Genomic DNA, 20,647 nt, shown 5'->3' with positions numbered 1-20,647 from the left:
TCGATTGCCACCAGCAAGTGGCGGCAGAGGGCGCCCGCGGGCGCCTCCGCGCATGCGCGCCCCCCGGCAGCCTGCAGTACTCGCTTTCCACCAGCAGGTGGCAGCAGAGGGCGCCCGCAGGCGTCTCCGCGCATGCGCGCCCCGCGGCCGCCTGCAGTACCCCTTTCCCATCAGCAGGTGGCGGCAGAGGGCGCCCGCGGGCTTCACCGCGCATGCGCGCCCCCCGGCCGCCTGCAGTACCCCTTTCCCATCAGCAGGTGGCGGCAGAGGGCGCCCGCGGGCGTCTCCGCGCATGCGCGCCCCCCGGCCGCCTGCAGTACCCTTTTCCCAGCAGCAGGTGGCGGCAGAGGGCGCCCGCGGGCTTCACCGCGCATGCGCGCCCCCCGGCCGACTGCAGTACCCCTTTCCCATCAGCAGGTGGCGGCAGAGGGCGCCCGCGGGCGTCTCCGCGCATGCGCCCCCCCCCGGCCGCCTGCAGTACCCTTTTCCCAGCAGCAGGTGGCGGCAGAGGGCGCCCGCGGGCTTCACCGCGCATGCGCGCCCCACGGCAGCATGCAGTACTCGATTTCCACCAGCAGGTGGCGGCAGAGGGCGCCCGCGGGCGTCTCCGCGCATGCGCGCCCCCCGGCCGACTGCAGTACCCCTTTCCCATCAGCAGGTGGCGGCAGAGGATGCCCGCGGGCTTCACCGCGCATGCGCGCCCTCCGTCCGCCTGCAGTACCCGATTCCCACCAGCAGGTGGCGGCAGAGGGCGCTCGCGGGCGCCTCCGCGGCTCCCGGCCTCCTGCAGTACTCGTTTTCCACCAGCAGGTGGCGGCAGAGGGCGCCCGCGGACGCCACCGCGCATGCGCGCCCTCCGTCCGCCTGCAGTACCCGATTCCCACCAGCAGGTGGCGGCAGAGGGCGCTCGCGGGCGCCTCCGCGGCTCCCGGCTGCCTGCAGTACTCGTTTTCCACCAGCAGGTGGCGGCAGAGGGCGCTCGCGGGCGCCTCCGCGGCTCCCGGTCGCCTGCAGTACCCCTTTCCCACGAGCAAATGGCGGCAGAGGGCGCCCGCGGGCGCCACCGCGCATGCGCGGCGCCCTTAAACCTGCAGTACCCACTGTCCGCCAGAAGGTGGCCGCGCTAGAGCGGCAGGCACGGCTTTGCACGTTTTTCCCGACAAAGGACGAACAATTAAAGCAGAAATTTGCACCCTCGGCCGTCAGGGAGCACGTTATCTGCCTTGTTCAGTGTGCTTCTCGCGACTGGGAGCTGGGGCAATCTGAAACGCTTTTTTTTTTTTTTTCTTACCTGCAGCCCACAGCCCGAAGAGTACACTGTCTAACAGACTGCAGGACACCACACACTCTGTCCTCTAATCTTGTGTTAAACGTCGTGGACCTCCCTCTCAGCTTCCCTACCACCTCCCCCTTGCCTCCTGCCCAACTTCCCACTTTCACAGGTGCCACCTCCGGCATCACCAAGAGCAGTGCTAGGGCCTGGCCTGGCTCTCAGCCTCCCCCTCATCTTCTCCTCCTGAGTAAAAAAAAATAGCAACATTCCTTGGAAAATAGAAGTAGCCTCAGAGTGAGGAAGGAGCACAGCCCCGGGCTCCCACGCACAGGTCTGGAGCCCTGCCAGAACCAGTCCCTGTTAAGGTCCGTGGCGATTGCAGCCCTTCCTGCACTGCTCTGCCACTGTCTCACACCTGTGCCACAGGGTGAGTGGTGCCACCCAACAATGTTTAACTGTGCTCTCCCTGAGTGAGGCCTGCCTGCTGCTGGCGTGCTGCTCCCAGGGCCCAGCTCTCATGCTAGGGGGCTGCCTCCTCTGATCAAGATTGCATACAACAGCCATGGGGACAAATGACTTTTTACTTAGATGTGAGTTACAAAGGCGCTTTACTAGCAAAGAACAACAGACAGACTTGCCTTATACATGTAGCTACTTTCATCATAAATACAAGGGTGTAAAGCAAAGCTAAGCCACCAATAAATTATAAAATACATATAACTCAGTGCTGTGACTGAATCTTTTAATAGTTTTTTCTCTAGTTTGATAGTGTTAGCAAAAATGAGTAGACTCCTTCCATTTTTTTAAACTTATTTTCAAGCAACCATTTTTTTTTTTTTTCCAATTTTTGCCAATTCAAGGCAAGAGGTAAGTATTATAAGTCACCTGTTAAGGATGTTTTCCTTGATTAGAATAAGGTAACTGCTAATACCTCATTACCTTGTTCCCCAATCTGACCACACCTGTAGTTTAAAAAAAATATATTTAAAGTGTTTTATTTAGAAAAAAATGGAGGAATCAATCTCTGTGCTTCAAGAGCTTGCAGAATACAGCTGCATTTTCTTAGTAATATTTAATAATGTTCCACCATTATTCTCACCATCCCCAGATCAAAGGAATGCAATTTTTAAGTCCTTCTATGATACAGCAAATTCAGAAGCAGCTAAAGAAAAAATTAAAGAAACAAGTCAAGACCTTTATCCCATTATACATCTCTTCTTCCGATAGCAGTGGAAATCCAGTTCTGAAGTCTCCCTCTTTCAGATGATCTGCACTGTAAAGATCTACCTTCAGTTTGATATGTAAGGATGTTTTTGTTGTTGTTGTTATTGGGTTGGACCCCACATGCATCAGCATTAAAATATAGTATTTAATACAGTCTAGATGTTAGCAGGTTGAAAGACGTAATTGCTTATTAAAGAATTACAGAAAAATTATCCTCAGGAATGTAACCATCGCAAATATTGCGAGTGGCTTTTATAAGCAAAGATCTAAGCCAATGAACTAGTGCTTACATAGGTCAGAGATAAGGCAGTTCAACTTAACTCAGTAATCTGAAAGAACAGTGAAAGTGACAATTGAGTAACTTGAAATTTGCAATTAAGTGTTATGTCCCTTCTAAAAAAATTGAAATACTAAGAAGAAAACAGGGGTGGAAGAAGGGGCAGAACAAACAATTAGTTCATGATTGGATTTATTTATTTAAGAGTCTCTGTATTTTTATTGAATCTAGCAGAACAGGCAGCACCACCACTGCTGTGGTGAAAAATCCACTAAATAGTAAAACAAATGGGGACTTCGATAGAGCTAGAAAAAAATTAACTTTTTAAAGACTGACCTATTTAAGATAGTTGTCTTCCCCCAAGGGAACTTTTTGACAAGTCTGCAGGTAGAGCTTAACATTTATTGAATCAGATAAAGATATATGGAACATTGCTCTAAACTGGAAAAAAAAAAATACATTTTAAATGCTTTGCAAGCAGCACTAAAAACTAACATCTTAAGATTTTTTCAGTTTCCCCTCCCAAAAGGCTTCTTTTCATCCTTATGCAGTAATAAATGTCCTCCACAGTCCTTCTATGTAATGGGCCATCTGTAAATTATTATATAGTGTCATTAAGAGAAACAAATGAAGAAAAATAAGACACTGAAGCTGTTCTATGTGTCTATAACACATAATCGTGAGTAGTTCAGCAACCATATGACACTTAATAATTCTCCAGACCCTATGCATTCTCAGCAACTGGCTTGCTGTCATCACTGCCACAAGCTCACAAACAAATGGATTACCTGGACTTCAACAATTTTTTCATTGCAGTCATTGCTGTTAGAGAGTAACTGGAGTCTGAATAAAATCTCTAAATTTTTTCCTTCATGAGGCAAATCAATAAATCAATTGCTCTATAGTGCCAATCTTTCTCTTTGTACACATAACCAGAATACGAGACTTATAAAGAACATGATTAGGCAAATAAAGCAGCCCTAAGTTTATCCTAATAATAGTTTAATCCCCAGTGCCATATAAAAATACATTCTCAGGGGACCTTCCAAGTAGAACATAAAGGTCATAAAGGTACAAGAAGCAACGCACTACAGACTCGGTCAGCACTGTCAATTCACAAGAGGTTCTTAGTCCTTTGTCATAATACATTTGATATATTTTAGCAAGGTATGGGCATATACTGATGCATAGCTAAATCATTACAAGTCATATATGCAGGTTTCTATTTATCTCCCCTTTCACAGACTTGCCAGCAGAGGTCAGTTACTTTCCATAAAATTTCTTGTTCAGAAGAAAGATCAGAAGGTTGACATTTACTTTTGCTCTGTCAAACAACTTCATGACTGCAACGCCTTCATACTGCAGCTGCAAAAGATCCTGTCAAAGAGAATACACTTATGAGTGAGTAATCCTCAACAGCTTATGACTATACAAGACCCTGTGAAACAGTAAGCTTTTGAGGAATACCCATCACAAAGCACACGGCATAAGCTAGAAAAACAAGCAAGCTAAAGACCAAATCATCGAGCAACATATTTTGCTATTTTGCATGCGCTAAGACTTTTCAGATCTTTCATCTGTGCTTACAGAAAATAAAAATTACAAAAGGGCAGAATTAGAAAGCAATTCCAAGAAAGCTGTATTTCAGATCTGGACATCGTCAGGCTTTTCACTCGCGTAACAGCCACAAAGTTTAATTTTCAAAAAGGGTCTCACTTCCATATGCCTAATGTTATCACGTACCCATGAAACATTAAAGCATTCCACAGTATGGCTTTCTAAAATGCCTATCTGCCATAGACCTCTGTGAGGCAGTTTAAAACAGCAGTTTAAGTCAGAGAAATAAACAGCACCTCCATTAGTAATAAATACATGATGCTGATTCCAGCTCTCCAGTATTTATGCAGTATTTCTAGCTGCACTTTCCTCTTGTCTGTGACGCACCTGACAAAGCATTAAGACTACCTGCACCGATTCATCTCAGCAATGAATTTCTTTCAGCAGCTCTCACTCTTGACCACCACATACTGGAGAAGGTGTTCAGGTTGTGCTACCACGAAGAAACGTTGTGTGTTTTCTGAAATATGAACTTGCCTCCTGCAGCTGTAGAGTCTGGGTGATGCTGGAGTAAATATCAGAAAACTATTTCTGCTACTTTCTATAAAATCTTGGCAACGCAAGCAAAGCCATTGCTAATGCTGTGTTTGGAAAAGCAATGGCAGCTTCCTCATTACTCCCCTCTCAGAACATCTGCTGTTTCTGAACAGCAGTTCTACAAAGACACATCAGTACAGCAACACGTGCTTGAGGACTGAGCAACCTGAGGTAGCCACATGAACAAGAGTTTTTGACCAGCTTCAATGGATTAGAATTGGAATGAGCTACAGGTGTTCTCAGAGCACACATATGGGATATGCAAGACAGCTGTCCCTTCCAGCAGCTGATTACTGAGTGTGACACAGATTTATCTGTGCGTAGGAGCTCCCTACACAGTATAATCTGTTTCAAGATCCCTGAGACATCCACGATTAACATACCTAACGATTCCTGGGGACCAGGTTTTGGCAGACACACAGATGTAGACGGAGATGACAGACATAACAATACCAGTGCGGGAAGAAGAATGGAAACCATGCAGCACAAGTTCAGTCTGCATTCCTGTTCGGTAGCTTTGCGTAAATAAAGGTTGAGGATTCTCTAGCTAAATTAGCCAGTTGCAAGGTGGCAGAAAGACTACCCGTAAGTTACAAGTAGCTGATGTCAACACATCCAAGCCTAGCTGACTGCTGACACAGGCTCCTGATCTTTCTGCTACAGCAGAAGGCTGTTGAAAGTGCTCATGCATGTACATATATGTGCACATATATAAGCATAACTAGCAATACAGATCAAGATCAAGCTTTCATTAGTAAAGAAACAAATTAGTCTGAATACTCCATTTGCATTGCATCTGTTTCACTTGATCATCTGTTTTTGAGACAGCTTTTCACACTGTTCAGGCAGAAAGTATGTCATCATTAAACAGGATAGTTCTTACCTGATAATGTAACATAAAGGTTTCCATCTGTACCCCCATGAATTTTGCTTTTACCTCAAAATCTCCTACTTCTTCTGTTGGACTGATTTCGAATATCACATTTTTAAACCTGTATATTTGAGAAATTAAAAATCACAGTTCATTACTGAACATGCAGTTCCTAATGACATAATTATTCAAAGATAATTTTTTAAGAATTCTATTCGTAACTTCTAATTCTATCTCCATTCGGAATGAGGCCATAAAAGCCAACAAGACCAAAAAAAGCCAACAACAAATAGAAGCCTAACAGTTTTATGTCTGGGAGATCACATCTTCATGCAAGCACAACCTACTTCAGCACACGCACATCCACACCCCATTTAGTGCAGAGTACAAAATCATTCAATTCAGGGTCGAAAAAAAAATTAGTAACAGGCCACTTGTCTATAACCTGCAAAAAACAGACCAATTTCTCAAGGCTAGCTAAATGCATCTGAACAAACTCAGGCTTGCATTAAGCTGTTTTTTCAGCAGTGAGAGTTATTAACCATAGTAGCAATTCACCTAAGGAGGTACCCTTCCGTGAATGGGAGTGTGGGGCTGCAGGGGGGAAGATGGTATCATCTTTAAATCCTGTTAAACTTCTCTACCAGCGATCTGCTCCTGTTTAACCAGAAATAAGAGAACTCCTAAGTGACCAATCAATACAAGGTTTCTTGGCCCTGTGTTTTGTCTGTGTAGTCTGGCAATGTCTTCACCTTTAATAGCTAAGTCTGCCAACAATGCTAACCACTAGGCGGCCTGTCACCAACTCAGACAAATCTCAGGATGAACAGAGTGGAAAGACTCCTTGTAGCTCCAAAAAGAATTCCATTCATCAACTGCGAGCACCAAGACAAGTTATAAGAGAATGCAACAATCCCAGAAAAAGAGGGAAATGGGTAAGCTATTTAGCTCTTCTAAGTCATAAAACAACACTCACTGGTTAACTTGCAGGTCCTCAATCTCTAAAAGCACTCCCTTCTCGTGAAGTCGAGCTGCTGTATATTTTAGTGAAATCTTTTTACTACTTTTGCCTTTCATCTCCCTAGGCTTCTTCGAGACCCTGGAAAAAATTGATGTTCAGTCAAACAAATAAAGAGAAGTCAGACAGCAAACATTTAATCCTATTTGGGTGAGTAGCTAAAACCAGTATAGCTGATCAACTGTGATTAACGTGGCTGATAGATGATATATTCCTACTAGTAAGTTTATCTGCAAAGCATTTGTAGCTCTAATCAGATCTTCTGACAATTTACCAATAACTTACGCTACAGGAGCAGAAAATACAACACTTCATAGAAACAAGTATTATTTATCATTAGGCAAAAGAGAATGTTCTTATGGTTAACTGGTACTCTGAAAATGGACCGGTAAGTTACTTTGACACACACAGAAACAAAAAAAAAAAGTGCAATTAATGATAGGATCCAAGATTACACATGCTACATATATTTAAGTATGACCTGTGGCCCTGATAGATTTAGGCTGTTTTTCATCTCACCTCCTGTTCAATCTCAGTGTACTGACCACACGTTCAATGGACGAGCCATTAAAGTTGCCCATCTTGACCCATGAGACTACTCATTACCCTGCTGCCTGTCCTTTGTCACTGCACTGGAGTTAAAATTTTCTGTGTGTCTGAGAAAACAGAAAGACCTGGCCTACCTTTCATTTCACATTCTATTTTAAACAAGGGTGTCTAATGCCAGCAATTTCAGACTAAAGGGCTAATATATTTCCCTTTTTCACAAATCCGTGCTTCACACCCTTTCCAACAACAAACCACAGTCGTCCAAACCCGTATCTGAAGTTTCCTCAAAACGGGAAGTTACTTCTGCAGCATATTCAGAGGAAAAATGGGAGAAGGCAAACAAACCCAGTAATTTTAAAAAATGTTCTTAGCCTAGTAAGGACGATGCCAATCCTTGTCAACATAAAGAAAAGAAACTGGGAAAGCAGACTTTTTTTTTTTTCAGGAAAATTGAATTGTCTTGCACCACTCCCTCTGGGACAAAAAGAGGACAACTCATGATCAGTGCTGTCATTGTAAGTAACTATGCTGTTTTCATTCTCTGCTCCAAGAAAGGACGATAGGACAGACTGACTAAGCAGCATATGCATTATCTGGGCAAACCACCCCCATTCTCTCTGGCCTCTCTACACTTCCCTCACTCAAAGGGACAAAATTCTTTCAAATATGTCTTTTTGACCCCATTTGGGACACCACCACTCTCCCTGTACTCCCCACCACTGCTGAGACCCTTCCCTGGAACCCACCTTTGCAGTGAAGAGCCTAGCCAATGAGCTTTGTGCAGATGACATTACAATTCTTTTTTAGCAAGGACCTACATGTTCTTTCTGTAAGGAGCATTTCTAGGGTCACAAGCATAGTTCTGAGATACTTACTTGCCCTTGCTAGCCAGGTTATCCAGGCAGGTTTTTATGTAGCTTTTGTAATAATCCACTTGTTCCCCATAAAAGGTAGCTTTGGAATTCAAGGCACTGTATGTCTGCTGCAGCTTTACCAACTCTGCCTTTCTTCTCTGACGGTATCTACGCTGATTTCGGATATCCTACAGCACAGAGCAAGATATGCAGAGACCTACTGGTTATTGAAGCTCTCTGGCTGCTCGAGCCCAGAGCACTGAGACATACTGAGATGCACTGATCTTATTTAGCCTTCCTTCAGAATACAAGTTGTAGTAAGATTCCTCAGACACACTTGTCTCAGTTTAAGTGTCATTGCTTCTCCGTGTTGAACTAATCAACTCTACACAGCAGTTCATTCTAACCTTTTGTTGCTCTCTCAAATTTCAATGCTGTCATAGTGTATGTTAATAGTGTTATAGTATGCAATCTAAGGAAGGCAGCAATTTTTGCCTCCACCAGGTAAGAAGGGTACCTTACAAAGCAAAAACTATAACCATAACAGTGTATAGACTTCCTCATCTTTCTTTGTCAGTCAGTTATTTTTAAGCAAGTTACATGAGCAGCTGAATAAAAAACATCACATGTTCAAGTCAACTTCTGTTTTCATTTCTGATACTTAATCTGGTCTCTACGTGTGACAATTCATTCACTTTACACACATAATCTTTCCTACACAATATTTTGTCAAACGTATGATATAATAAAATGCATTATCAACATAGCAACATACAACAGCATTATCTCTCTTCCACAAGTCGTTTTGTTAACTTCCCACATCAGCATTTTAGGTATTCTTGAATGGATATATTAAAAACAAAACAAAACAAACAAAAACAATACTTAGGGTTTCTTTAGGTTATGGGCAAAAACTTCCACGCATGATAAAGTTTGTAGAGGCACTGTAACACTTTCTTAAGGTATCTCAGATTCTGGTAACACAGTCATTTGAGAAAACGTAAAATTCTCATAAAAATAAAGGAATTTTGAAATGTGAAGAGGTGGAAACACTGCAGCAAAGGGTATGCTTTGTATGTCTACCTACTGCAAAACTTACACCTCCTGAAAACTCCATGCCAGTTTCCCAACACTGCAAACTGTGGAAAAAAAAAATCAACTCTGACTAGGAAACCACCAACTGGCATACCTTTGCAATGTCATTGATTAGTTCCTGGTATTTATTTTTAGCATTCACTATCCCCAGTTCTGTCAGCTTCTTCAGGCCTGTCTTGATTTTCTCTTTTTTTCCCTGAAGATTTAAGTTGCTGTCCTCCCTTACAGACATGGATTTTTTCATCTTATCAGGAGTTCTGGCATCACGAATGGCCCGTTTCTGCATAGCTCTTTGATGCTCTGCTTCCTAGAAAAACAGGAAATTAGAAGCTCATTAGCAGATTCATTTTTTTAGGGTGACAAAGACCTAGAATCAGGTCACCTGACAACTCTGACATAACATGATAAGAATTTTACTCAGTCATTCTGGTACTGACTCTGACGAATCCATGTTTGATGAACACATTCCACGTACAGGAACCAGTAGAAATCTACCTACTGTTTGGAAGTCTTCTAGATACCTATTTTCTGGCAACTCTCAGAGGACTAAGATTGACATGTACAATTTATTTCCATTACATTCCTTCCTCGTTATTGTTACATGCTGCTCCAACATCAGCAGAGACAACTTCACTACAATACATAATGCAGACTACCAAGTATACCCACATTAATCTAGATAAAAACAATTTCTCAGTCTAAAAAGAACGCGGTGAAACAAATTCTTCATACTTGCTCTGATGTAGCTGGAGTTTCCAAGATTTCAGTCAGCGTCTCCCCTGGCTGGAAGCGGATTACATCAACAATTAAGCGTTTTGTGCTGCAGAGAAACCGAGGAGAACAGGAGATTAAAAGTTTAGGCCCGAAGACCTTCAATATTGCTCTGCAATAACAACAGTTATACTTTTTTACATTGAAGTCATATCATCACTGGATGCACTTAGCCAGATGTAAATTAGACCGGACCAGAACTCCGGTAATTGATTTACTTTTTTTGAGATTGTTATATCAGTGAAAAGTTTGGAAACTGATTCCAAAAGTGCACCTCAGTGCTTTGTAACAAGTAGCAAAAGTACTCCGTGGGACTTTTTTTTTTTCCCCCCATGTATGCTAACTGAACCAAAGTGGGTACTCGTCTCTAATTTAATAACAAACAGTCATACCTTGATCTCAGGATCAAAGATCGAGATCTGTGACTTAACCACAGCCAATGCCTAGCCTGAGACAATTCTGTCCCTGAGGCAAATGACAGTACCAAATTGTGCCTTCAGTAATTTGTAATCAGGCTAGAATTATTTCTGGCATAATGCGAAGTGCATCAACACCTTCCTTACCATTCACATCTTAGATGACTTCAGGCACGTATGTGTGATAAATCTTTACTTCTGAAATCAATGTCACCTTCTGGTGGACAGGGAAATACTGACATATCTTTCAAGAAACTGTGTTGGGTCTGTCTGAGGTGGAGTCACATTTCCCTGCAGCAGCCCACACAGTGCTGTGCTCTGCACTCGTAGCTGAAACAGCACTGGTATCACTCCAGTGTTGTGTCTATTGCTGCATAGTGCTGGCACAGCATGAGGACTCCTTCCAAGCCCCCAAGAGCCAGCAGGCTGGGGGTGAGCAAGTGATGGGGAGGGGACATCGCCAGGGCAGCTGACCTAAACCAACCAAAGGGATATTCCATAACACCTGATGTCACATTCAGCAATAAAAAGGGGGGCTCTTGTGGGGGAGGGGGCTGTTCCTCCTGAACAACCACTTTGCGTTTTGAGGCCCTGCTTCCCAGGACATGGCCGAACATCGCTCGTCGATGGGAAGTAGAGAATAATTTTTTTCCCTTCTCTCTGTGCTTCTGTGAGGACTTACTGTTTCTTTCGTTTCTTTTTCTCCCCGTTCCCTTTCCACTTTAATTAAACCTTTCTCATCTCAAACCTTGAGTTCTCTGTGTTGTATTTTCTCCCCCTTCCTCTTTGAGGAGAGGGAGAGTGAGAGAGGTGGTGGTGGAGCTCAACTGCCCACCTAAGTAAAACTACCACAGGAACCCAGGTAATTTAACGTTATTTTTTGGAGATAAAATTCTTTTCTAAGAGATCATTGCTCCATCTAGGCCAAGTGTAAGCAGATCTGCAAAATTCTCAGTTAAGCTATCTAGAATCTGAGCAGGAACGCATCAGAGGTGGTGAATGCCTAACTGCATGCCAGGTAGTTGCTCTATAAATCCCAGCAACAGGGATTTGCTTAAAACTGGCAAAGAGTCAATATTAAGTCCTCCCAATTTAAAAATAAAATAAAAAAAAATTGGCAATAATGAAATCACTGTCTATTCATTGCTCTACTTTGATCAGTCTACAAACACCTCCATTTCCCAAAAAGTTATTAGTCTTCCTCTATCAGAGTCAAGTCTGGGACAGAGAATGCAGAGGGTACAAAAGAGCATCATAAACCAAAAAAGGTGAGCGGCATCACTCATATCATAATCATAGAATGGCTCGGGTTGGAAGGGACATTAAAGATCATATAGTTCCAACCCCCCTGTCATAGGCAGGGGCATCACCCACTAGATGAGTTTGCTCAGCTACATAGACGCTATCACTGTCTTCCACTTCGCTAACAGGATAAAGACTTAGTCTACTCAAAGGCTATATAAATCAGCAAATTCCATAAGAACTAGCAATTTCAGCAGTACAGCATCACATATGCTAGGCATTCAGTTACACATAGCATTTCCTTATGTCACATGTATTCTATTGAAAAAATACACAAAGGGCATTATATAGGCAATCTTAATTTTACATCAATAAACCTCAGAGGTAAAAGTAAATTGTGATGAATGCTATGAGTTATTTACAATGAATAAATCCAACTGCTGTCATCATCACACTTGCTCACAACTGGAATATTTTCTGTTTTGGAATGTTTTCCCCTCTGAAATCATCCAAGATACGCTTTTAAAGAGTGACAAATTCTACAGTGACAAAGGACTAGCAAGAACAAGTTTAAAAGCCACAGCATTTAAACAACATGGCTACAAGTTCAATGCATTTTGAGTAACAGTACCACATTTGCTTGATTTAAACTTCAGTTCTCCTACTTTCACATGCAGATTAGCTGTGAAAATTCAGGTTCTACTCTTCCCCTTCTCTTGAGAAACATACTGGGTAGTTTATCTTTCACTTACTTCAGCAGAATTGTCCTTGCATCCATCTCTGCGTTTTCATCACCAGGAACATCAAATTTATTAGTGAGCGTGAGAGAAACCTCTGTCTTTGCTAGCATCTCCCTGTTGGGGTCATTAACGTTGCCAGACCCTTCCCCTGTCAAGCAAAAAAAGATTTTATATACTACATCATTCTTTATGTTCATGACTACTACGGCTTCACATTTTTTCCCCGACATAACAGACCTTAGAAAAACTACATTGTTTCCTTTACTGTCAAAAGTTGTTGCAATACTAGCACTTGAAAACATCTTCAATATATCAACGGACATTTTCTTCACAAATTGAGAGACTACACACACCGGAAAGGCACCACATAATCTCTAGTTTATATGCCTTAAGGGTGATGTGTATGTATTACACACTGTATCTCAGCATCTTACTCTCTACCAAGAAGAGTAGCCGGCCAAAATACTTTATAAATTAAAATATCAGTGTGTCTTTCTGACCACATCCTCACTAGAATGAATTTTCCAAGCAAAAAGCAAAGCCTTTGTTGGCAACTAAGCTTGTACTCTCCTAATAAACAAAAGTAAGCTGTCCTGTCACAATGAATTTTACCTGTTCCAACTGTAGCTGAATTTTCATCAGAACAGCTGTTAGGATGCTTTTTTGCTCCCCCTTATGCCCCCTTTTTAAAAGGCTGTAGAAATATTAAACTGAGACATTAACCACAGCAACCATACACACACAGGAGAAATGAAACGGTGAAGGAGGGTAAATTCTAGTTAAACTCAAGGTTTAGGTTCTCTCTGATAATACTTCTGTTTTGTGAGTGCTCAGAAGAAAACGTGCTAGCAATTACTCCTTTAGAAGGTTCCAAACTTCCTCAACAAGCAACTTTTTAACTATTTTTGCATCCTCTCAGAAAAACCGTGTCCATCCATCCCCAAAGCCCAGCAGACAGATTTCACGCTCCCAAAAGCTGCACCATAAAAACCAAGAGCTGCAACATTAAAAAAAAAAAAAAAAAAAAAAAGGAGAGGCTTGTGAAACTTTTCAGTTTGTTATACCATGAAGAACTGAACTGTGGCTCAGGTAGCATTTTAAAAAATTTCCACAGATTTTAACAGTGAAGTTAGTTTCTTCTTCCCTCCAGCCCAAAAAAAAGAGAAAAAAGAAAATTCTGTATCAAACGCTCAACACCATATAGAAAACACTCAATAGGATGGAAAAAAAGTTATGCCAAAGATTGCTATAGGGACACATGTTGTTTAATATATTTGTTAATCAACTCTGAAGAGGAACATAAAGATCTCCGTAACAGATGATAAATCTTTGCAAACAAGCTAGGACACACAAAGAAATGGCTCCAATGTAAGGGAACAAAAAACATTTCTAAGTTTCTGTCCATCTTCTAGAAATGGGAGTGGTGCAAGGTGACGGGATTGGGGACAAAAAGAAAGAAGAGAGATGTTTGTGTTTGTTTTTTTCCCAGGGTCACAACTTCTGCACTCAGAGGAATAAACTGGAACAAATTTGCTGCTTCTTCTTTTTTAGATTACATACTTCCAGATAACCAGTGATACCAATGGTGACTTTTTTTTTTTTTTTTTTTTTTTTTTGAAACACTGCACTTCTTCACATCATCCAAGGAGGTAATATCACACATTTCTTAGGTAAAATAAAATAGGTCACCTATTAAGGACTCAATTGTAGGAACTTCTCCAAGATCATCCAGCAACTCGTGAATTGGATCATTGTGCTCAGGAGCAATTGCATCTTGATGGTCTAAAAGCAGCTAGATGAACAGAAAAAACATTTATGTTGTTAATCATAAAACCTTTTCTAGACAGAAGAGTTACATGACTTTGCACTGGTGTATTTTAGAAAAAGATCTTACTTTGCTAAACTCCAAAGCTGCAATATCACCATTCAAAATTGTGCCATTATCACATACTCACATACTTTTGAAATAATTTTAAAAAAATTACCAAATTACTGAATTCTATAAACTTACAAGCTCTTGTACACTACAATCAAATGACAACTTTCATTTTTGTATTTGGTTACTTCAAGTTTCAACCAGAATCTTTTTTTTTTTTTGTGAGGACTACTTACAAGGAGCAACTGCAGCTAATGTATACTTACAGTGTGCGTATTGATGATTTCACCAATAGAAATATAAATAACTGGTTTAGTAAGAGTCACCAAGTCAGAATACTCATCAATATTAAATTTATCCTGCAATTCAGGGACCTCGCAGGCTGCCTGAAAAAAACGTCTTAAAAAAAAAAAAAAAAAAAGGAAGAGGAGAAAAGAAGAACAAGTCACAAGACCTATCAAGATCATCAACTCTCCCTGATAAGCCCAAATCACTCTTCTTTAAACTATGGTACAGTATAGCATCCTACAGTTGGTCAGCTTTACTTTATTACATGAAAAGTAACCTAGTAAAATTCAACTATTGTCATTGGCCATGTGGGCACTGTTTTTTTTTCAGCATCAGCAGGACAGGGCTATGGTTCTTGTGACCTTGTTCACACATCCCGTCTTTGCTGCAATTACACCCCTCACTCCCAGCAATCTCTAGTTTTCTTTCTTCCGAAAGATAAAAGGTGTAAGATGACAATTCTTGAATGAAAAGCTTCTTCTACTACATGAACGGCTAATTGCCAGCCTGCTTTATTCCTAAGCACCATTTAGTTTTCACAGGAAAGCAGGGTTCATACAGGAAAGAATGCATGTCCACTCTAGTTGCTCATGGCCACAGTGTCACAATAAACACACACAAAAAAAAACTTTATTCTAGAAACTTGCAAGTCAAAACACACCTGAGGTAGCAATCTCATTAATATACTGTGTATTGTTCATAAATTCCAGGTCCACATTTTACCTGGCACTATCACTGATGCTTATGGAAGTCTGAGGTGTAATCTCTTATTTTCAACAAACTGCATATTTGACAGGGATGGAATTTATCATATTTAATATTAATTTTCATCCCTTTTTATTTGCAACATTATCCCCGCCACCCTTCTCAACTTAAATTGGCTAAAGTCTTCTACCTGAACTTCTGGTACGACTGTGATAGATACTCATTAATGATGCTTAGATGTGCATTGTCTCCCATGAACATTTTATTGGATGCAGCATGCTGCAACATCTTTGCAATGGAACCAAGGTTTCTGCGTTGATCCGTGGTCAGCTGACCTCCAGCTGAAAGATCAATGATGTCAAACGCATCTGGAGCAACAATGGCTGGATTCATGTAGCGATAATAGAGTAAGTTGCCAACAATCTAGGAAAAGTTGAGCAGAGAAGAAACACATCAAGAAATTGGTATAGGCTCCCAGTGAATTTTACTGAAACTTCTCCAAATGAGTTTTGGCAAATTATTTTATTGTAAGCATTAGGTCCCTTCCAAGATAAATGGTATACTGTGCTGCTGTGTACAAGCATATGCTATAAAGAATCTAGCATTTATATATGAAGATGCAGTGGGACAGTCAACACAAAAACTATTAGTTCCAGGACAATACAGCTGCAGATATTTCTATGCATGAAGATTTTATATTTTAGCCTATAAAAACATATATAGGCAGACAATATTACAGACTACAATGAACTACTCATGAGCATACGATCGTCTGTCATGAGAATTAAACAATTCAGTTTAACAGAGGTCAGAACGACCGTAGTATAGAGGAACCTGGTACTGCTGTCCCATAAGGAACAAGAGCTAATTCTTAGAGATGCGTGCAGAACTGACCATCTCCAGCAAATCAAAAAGTGAAGAAGCATTGTAAACCAAGGAGTTAAACTGAGAAAATAGCAGCTACTTTCCACCCCTTCTACAAATTCCTTTTCTCTTTCAGAATAGCTTGTATAAGCCAGCAACATTTTCAGCTACAGACTACCACTTAAAATTAAGTGAGAGTAACCGAGAAATCATTTAATCCAGAGGTAAGAAACCCAGAAGTATAGAAGATGAATGGCCTTGGGCATTTCAAAATCCCATTTACCTCATTAAATGTGAGCAGCAATAAAAATAAACTTCATGGAACCAAAAATAAAGATGTCCCATTATTCATACTCTCTTACATATACTTGTAACCTGTATTTGGTATTTTGCCTAAAGTAATTACAGCAACGAAAAGGAATTAGTCCAGCATGCTGATGTAAAGCAAAAGTTCTCACACCGCATGCTCTAGTATTTTCTGGTGGTTCACATAAATTTGTAGAGGGCCAGGTCACAGAATCTTGGCTTCTCCTGCTTGACATGTGACTTGAATGCACAGTAGAGATCAGAGGACTGAAGAAAAAGCTGAAAACAGAGAAAAAGCCTCGCCATTGCTAAGCAGCCCGGGAAATTATTAACTGCTTTCAGAGTCATGTTTCTGACAACTGTTTCATGCAAGCTCCTGCTGTACTCTCCCAGATGACATCACAGGATTACAACAGTTAAACTGTTTACTACTGGTCATAAGAAAATACATCTGTGAGAGAAACCATATTAATAATATTTAAACTTACAGGGGGAGAGGAACAGTACTACATAGCTAGCTTTGGGTCCTAACAAATCTACGAGCAGTCATTGCACACAGCTGCAGTTTTGACTTTCATGTGGACCATTACATTGTTTCCACAAAGATTAATAAAAACCGCAGTTTTCCACCTAAATTTACAGATGGAAAAAATTAATTCACCTTCACAGAAAGAATCGATGCCTCAGAATGGGAAAGCACAGAACTAGAAGAGAGAAGAAAACAGCATTCAGATTGGTAATTATTCTGTAATGAAGCAGAGGCAGAGAAGCTTAAAGAGACATTGTCAAGTATTTTAAGATCCAAGCTGTTTTTTATCAACAAGCAAAGCATTCACAGGCATAAAGACCTTCAAAATTACAAAAAGCCATAAAAACAAATAAATTTCAATGAAAGCCACAAAGCTATACTCATCTGGGAGTGCCTACTGTTAGAATTTTTTTTTTTTGTTCTCCATATCTACTGAAATGCAAAATACAAAATTGACCAGACATCACGAAAAACAACACTGTATGTTGCTGCTAAAATACGCTAGAGTATCTTAGATAAGGTTAACTAGGAATAACAGATTTGCATGCAGACCTTTTAACTTGACATTGTCTCTTTAAGGAAAGAGCAGCTGGCTCTGATCATACCAGCAAAACCAAGATTTATTTTCCAGGAGCAAGAGTACCCCAAGAAACCTAAAGGACACAATGCCCAAGATACTAGAAGCAGAGCAGAAGCAGTGGGATGCCTCCTTCTGACATTATATTACATCTCAGATGACGTACACGTGAAGCTAAAAATCAAAGGCAATGTAAAACATTTTATATCCATAATAATAAATAACCTGTATATAGGTTTGCATATGCTCCTCACCACACATACACCCAACAAAGGATAAGAACAAGATGCATTTACCACAGCCAATTTGGCTGACAATTATTCACAAAATGTTCAGCTCCTCACCTTCAGAAGTTCATCCTCACCAGCATCAGGAAACTTCTCATACAGGGAATCTTTCAGTACCTTGGCAATGAAACGCATTCCATAACTTCAAAGGAAAGAAAAGGCAATTAAGACTGCTGCAAGCATGAAGCTACCACCAATAACTTCTACAGGATAAAACTATGGTACAGCAGACTTACGGGATTTTGTCGACTGAACTAACAATGGCAGACAGGAACTTGTCTGTCACCGTCCTCATATTTCTGATTGAGGCATCCAGGCGGGTCCTTACCTCTTCATGATTTAGAGCTTGTTCAGGTGTAACATCATATGGCAGTTTGCTATTTGAAAAAGTCAAATGTGAAGGTGAGTAGTCCTCACATTAGCCTATTTCTGTTAGTGCTACGCAGAATTTCTCACTTGACACAGAAACAAGCCTACATTCACTGTCTGTCAAGAGCTGTGCATTACCTTCAATTAACAGTCCAGGCACTGGAAGAGCTAAGGATTTTTTGTTTTCATTTCCTCTGCTCTCCTTGCAATAGCCATTGTGAGAAAAAGCCCAGCTAACTCAGAACTGTCCCTTGTTGTCCAGCATACCAACATGCACACTAGGCCAAAAAAAGTGCCTTCTGTGACAAAGTAGCGTCTCAGGTTGCAAATAAATTGGTGAAAGAGCAAGCTGCACATTTCAACACTAAGATGATAAAAAAAATCATGCAGTGTGGTGTGTTGAGAGTTGGCTTTTACTTTGTATGCTTTTTTCCCCTTTCTTTTAAAGTACGTTAAAAAAAAGAAAGAACAAAGACTGACATCGAACTGATTCTCAATTAATTTTTCTTCCTATGATTTCTTCCAGCTTAAAAGGCATCTCATAGCTAATTATCGATTCAAAACAGGCAAAAAAAAAATTTCTCCTTCCATCTTCAGGATATTCCCTTCCAATACTCTCAGCACCACCAGTACGTGATCTTTACAACTTTCAGAAGAAAGCCGTCTTGAGGAGATTGAAAAGACAGCATCAGCTGGACAGATGCACACAGTGAAGCCATGGATGATTAACAGAAATGATTAACAGAGCAATGCACAGCAGCTGGACAACGCTTAGAAAAACATAGTAGTAACAGTTCCCATACCTGGCTTCACCAGTCTGAGATTCCATCTGGTTAACCCAAGACTTGTAAATATCCACCGGATCAGTTTTGATATTGAGTGATTTGTCATCGATGATTTCCTTCACAACTGGTGCCAGGATCTGCCTTAGTGCATTCTGACCACGGGCACCACGGTTGAAACTTACCACCATTTTAATAACAGTAGGATTCCCAGTCACAATTTCATGTATTTGGTCTACTTTTGATCTGAAGAAGAAAGAATCAATATTAAGTACAAGGTATGCGTAATTCTACTGGCTTTCGGTATGCTTCTTAGCACCACCATCAGGAAACAGATGATGATGGTTTTGTATTAAAATCTCAATACATCAATAAACTGCAACACTATGTAAGAATAATACTGCAACAATTCTCAAGACAGACTAGGCGAGGAACCTTATGACCACCACCTGGGAATTCCAACATGACTCGTCAGTAGGCACGTCAATGACAATTACTGTAAATCCAATTGTATGCTCTATTAGAGAACAGTGCAAAAATATAGATGAAATAAAGGGTGTTTTACATAGACAGAAGAAAAAGACCTGCAGGCTTCTTTCAGTATTTAAAAATAAGCACGTAACAGAAGCCATACCTAGTATATAACTATTGTAAATACACCGAAAGATAATAGAGCATCAGCGTTTTCCTAAACAACTACTCTCAACATGACCTAACTTAAAGAAGTTTGTTTGTTTGTTTTTTTTGTGCTGTTTCAGGTCACATGCCATCTTCATATTTAAAAAAAACTTTTAAAATGCTTAAAAAGTAATCTCCTCCAGTACTTCATGTGCATTCTTCTTCACAGCAAGCTGTGCAACTCTGCATCATAAAGAACTTAAGTCACGTAATACCAAGCTCCTGAGGCTCAAATGACCAACCAAAATATGCCTGAGGGCAGCCAGAGTCCCTAAGTCAATAAAAATGCCAACAATAAAGCTTCTCATTTTCAGCCTTCTCATAAGTGTTTTGAAAATCCAGAGAGCTTAGCATTACGCTCTGTCTCTGGCTTGTAAAGCCTGAGTTTGCAGTTTGTTCGAAGTTTTTGTAAGCAGACATTAAAGAATTCAGATTAGAATGAATTTTAGGAAGATTTTGCATTGGATAAAAAATAGCTGCCTTGTTGAGAAGTGAAATCTTGACTAAAAGATTTCACTTGTAGTGAAATGGCTTCATTCCTAATGGACAAGCTTCTTTCTAGACTACAAAAATGAATAATGTGAAATGGAAAGAGCAGAATGCAGGGACAGCTCAGCATTATCTGCACAGTAGCATGAGACACCATGTGAAAACTGCCTCAGTTCTAGAAACTGCAAAAACTGATTCGACAGCAAGGCCATGCCATATGCTACCACATACTTGATCTCTTCTTGCAATGCTGTTTGAAAAAGCCGCAGTAACAGATATTCTTCTCTCTGATTGGATGCATAGTTATACAATGTGAAGATGACAGAATCCATGAACTTTGTAGATTTGTTTTGAGGCATCTGGAAAATCAGCTTGGCCAAGTAGGTTGGGTTAGTCTGTAACAAAAATAAAAA

The 20,647-nt window shown here is 40.8% G+C and overlaps 1 protein-coding gene across 3 annotated transcripts in view; it reads right to left on the bottom strand.

The window, feature by feature from the left end:
• Positions 1-3,642: 3,642 nt before the first annotated feature.
• Positions 3,643-20,647, bottom strand: part of IQGAP1 (IQ motif containing GTPase activating protein 1) — a 59,883-nt gene continuing 42,878 nt past the window's right edge. For all 3 annotated transcript variants that reach the window (XM_032195126.1, XM_032195125.1, XM_032195127.1), the window contains exons 25-38: positions 20,466-20,629; positions 19,089-19,313; positions 18,153-18,293; positions 17,974-18,058; positions 15,544-15,776; positions 14,627-14,759; positions 14,174-14,276; positions 12,497-12,632; positions 10,048-10,135; positions 9,410-9,622; positions 8,242-8,408; positions 6,776-6,898; positions 5,812-5,920; positions 3,643-4,151 (exon numbers count right to left, since the gene is read on the bottom strand). In XM_032195126.1, coding sequence (XP_032051017.1) covers positions 4,038-4,151; positions 5,812-5,920; positions 6,776-6,898; positions 8,242-8,408; positions 9,410-9,622; positions 10,048-10,135; positions 12,497-12,632; positions 14,174-14,276; positions 14,627-14,759; positions 15,544-15,776; positions 17,974-18,058; positions 18,153-18,293; positions 19,089-19,313; positions 20,466-20,629 — 2,034 coding nt within the window. In that variant the 3' untranslated portion in view covers positions 3,643-4,037. The remainder of the gene's footprint in view (positions 4,152-5,811; positions 5,921-6,775; positions 6,899-8,241; positions 8,409-9,409; positions 9,623-10,047; positions 10,136-12,496; positions 12,633-14,173; positions 14,277-14,626; positions 14,760-15,543; positions 15,777-17,973; positions 18,059-18,152; positions 18,294-19,088; positions 19,314-20,465; positions 20,630-20,647) is intronic.

The sequence above is a fragment of the Aythya fuligula genome, chromosome 11 (genome assembly GCF_009819795.1).
Source record: "Aythya fuligula isolate bAytFul2 chromosome 11, bAytFul2.pri, whole genome shotgun sequence".
NCBI classification, from domain to species: domain Eukaryota; kingdom Metazoa; phylum Chordata; class Aves; order Anseriformes; family Anatidae; genus Aythya; species Aythya fuligula.
This window is presented reverse-complemented; position numbering and strand designations above follow the sequence as displayed.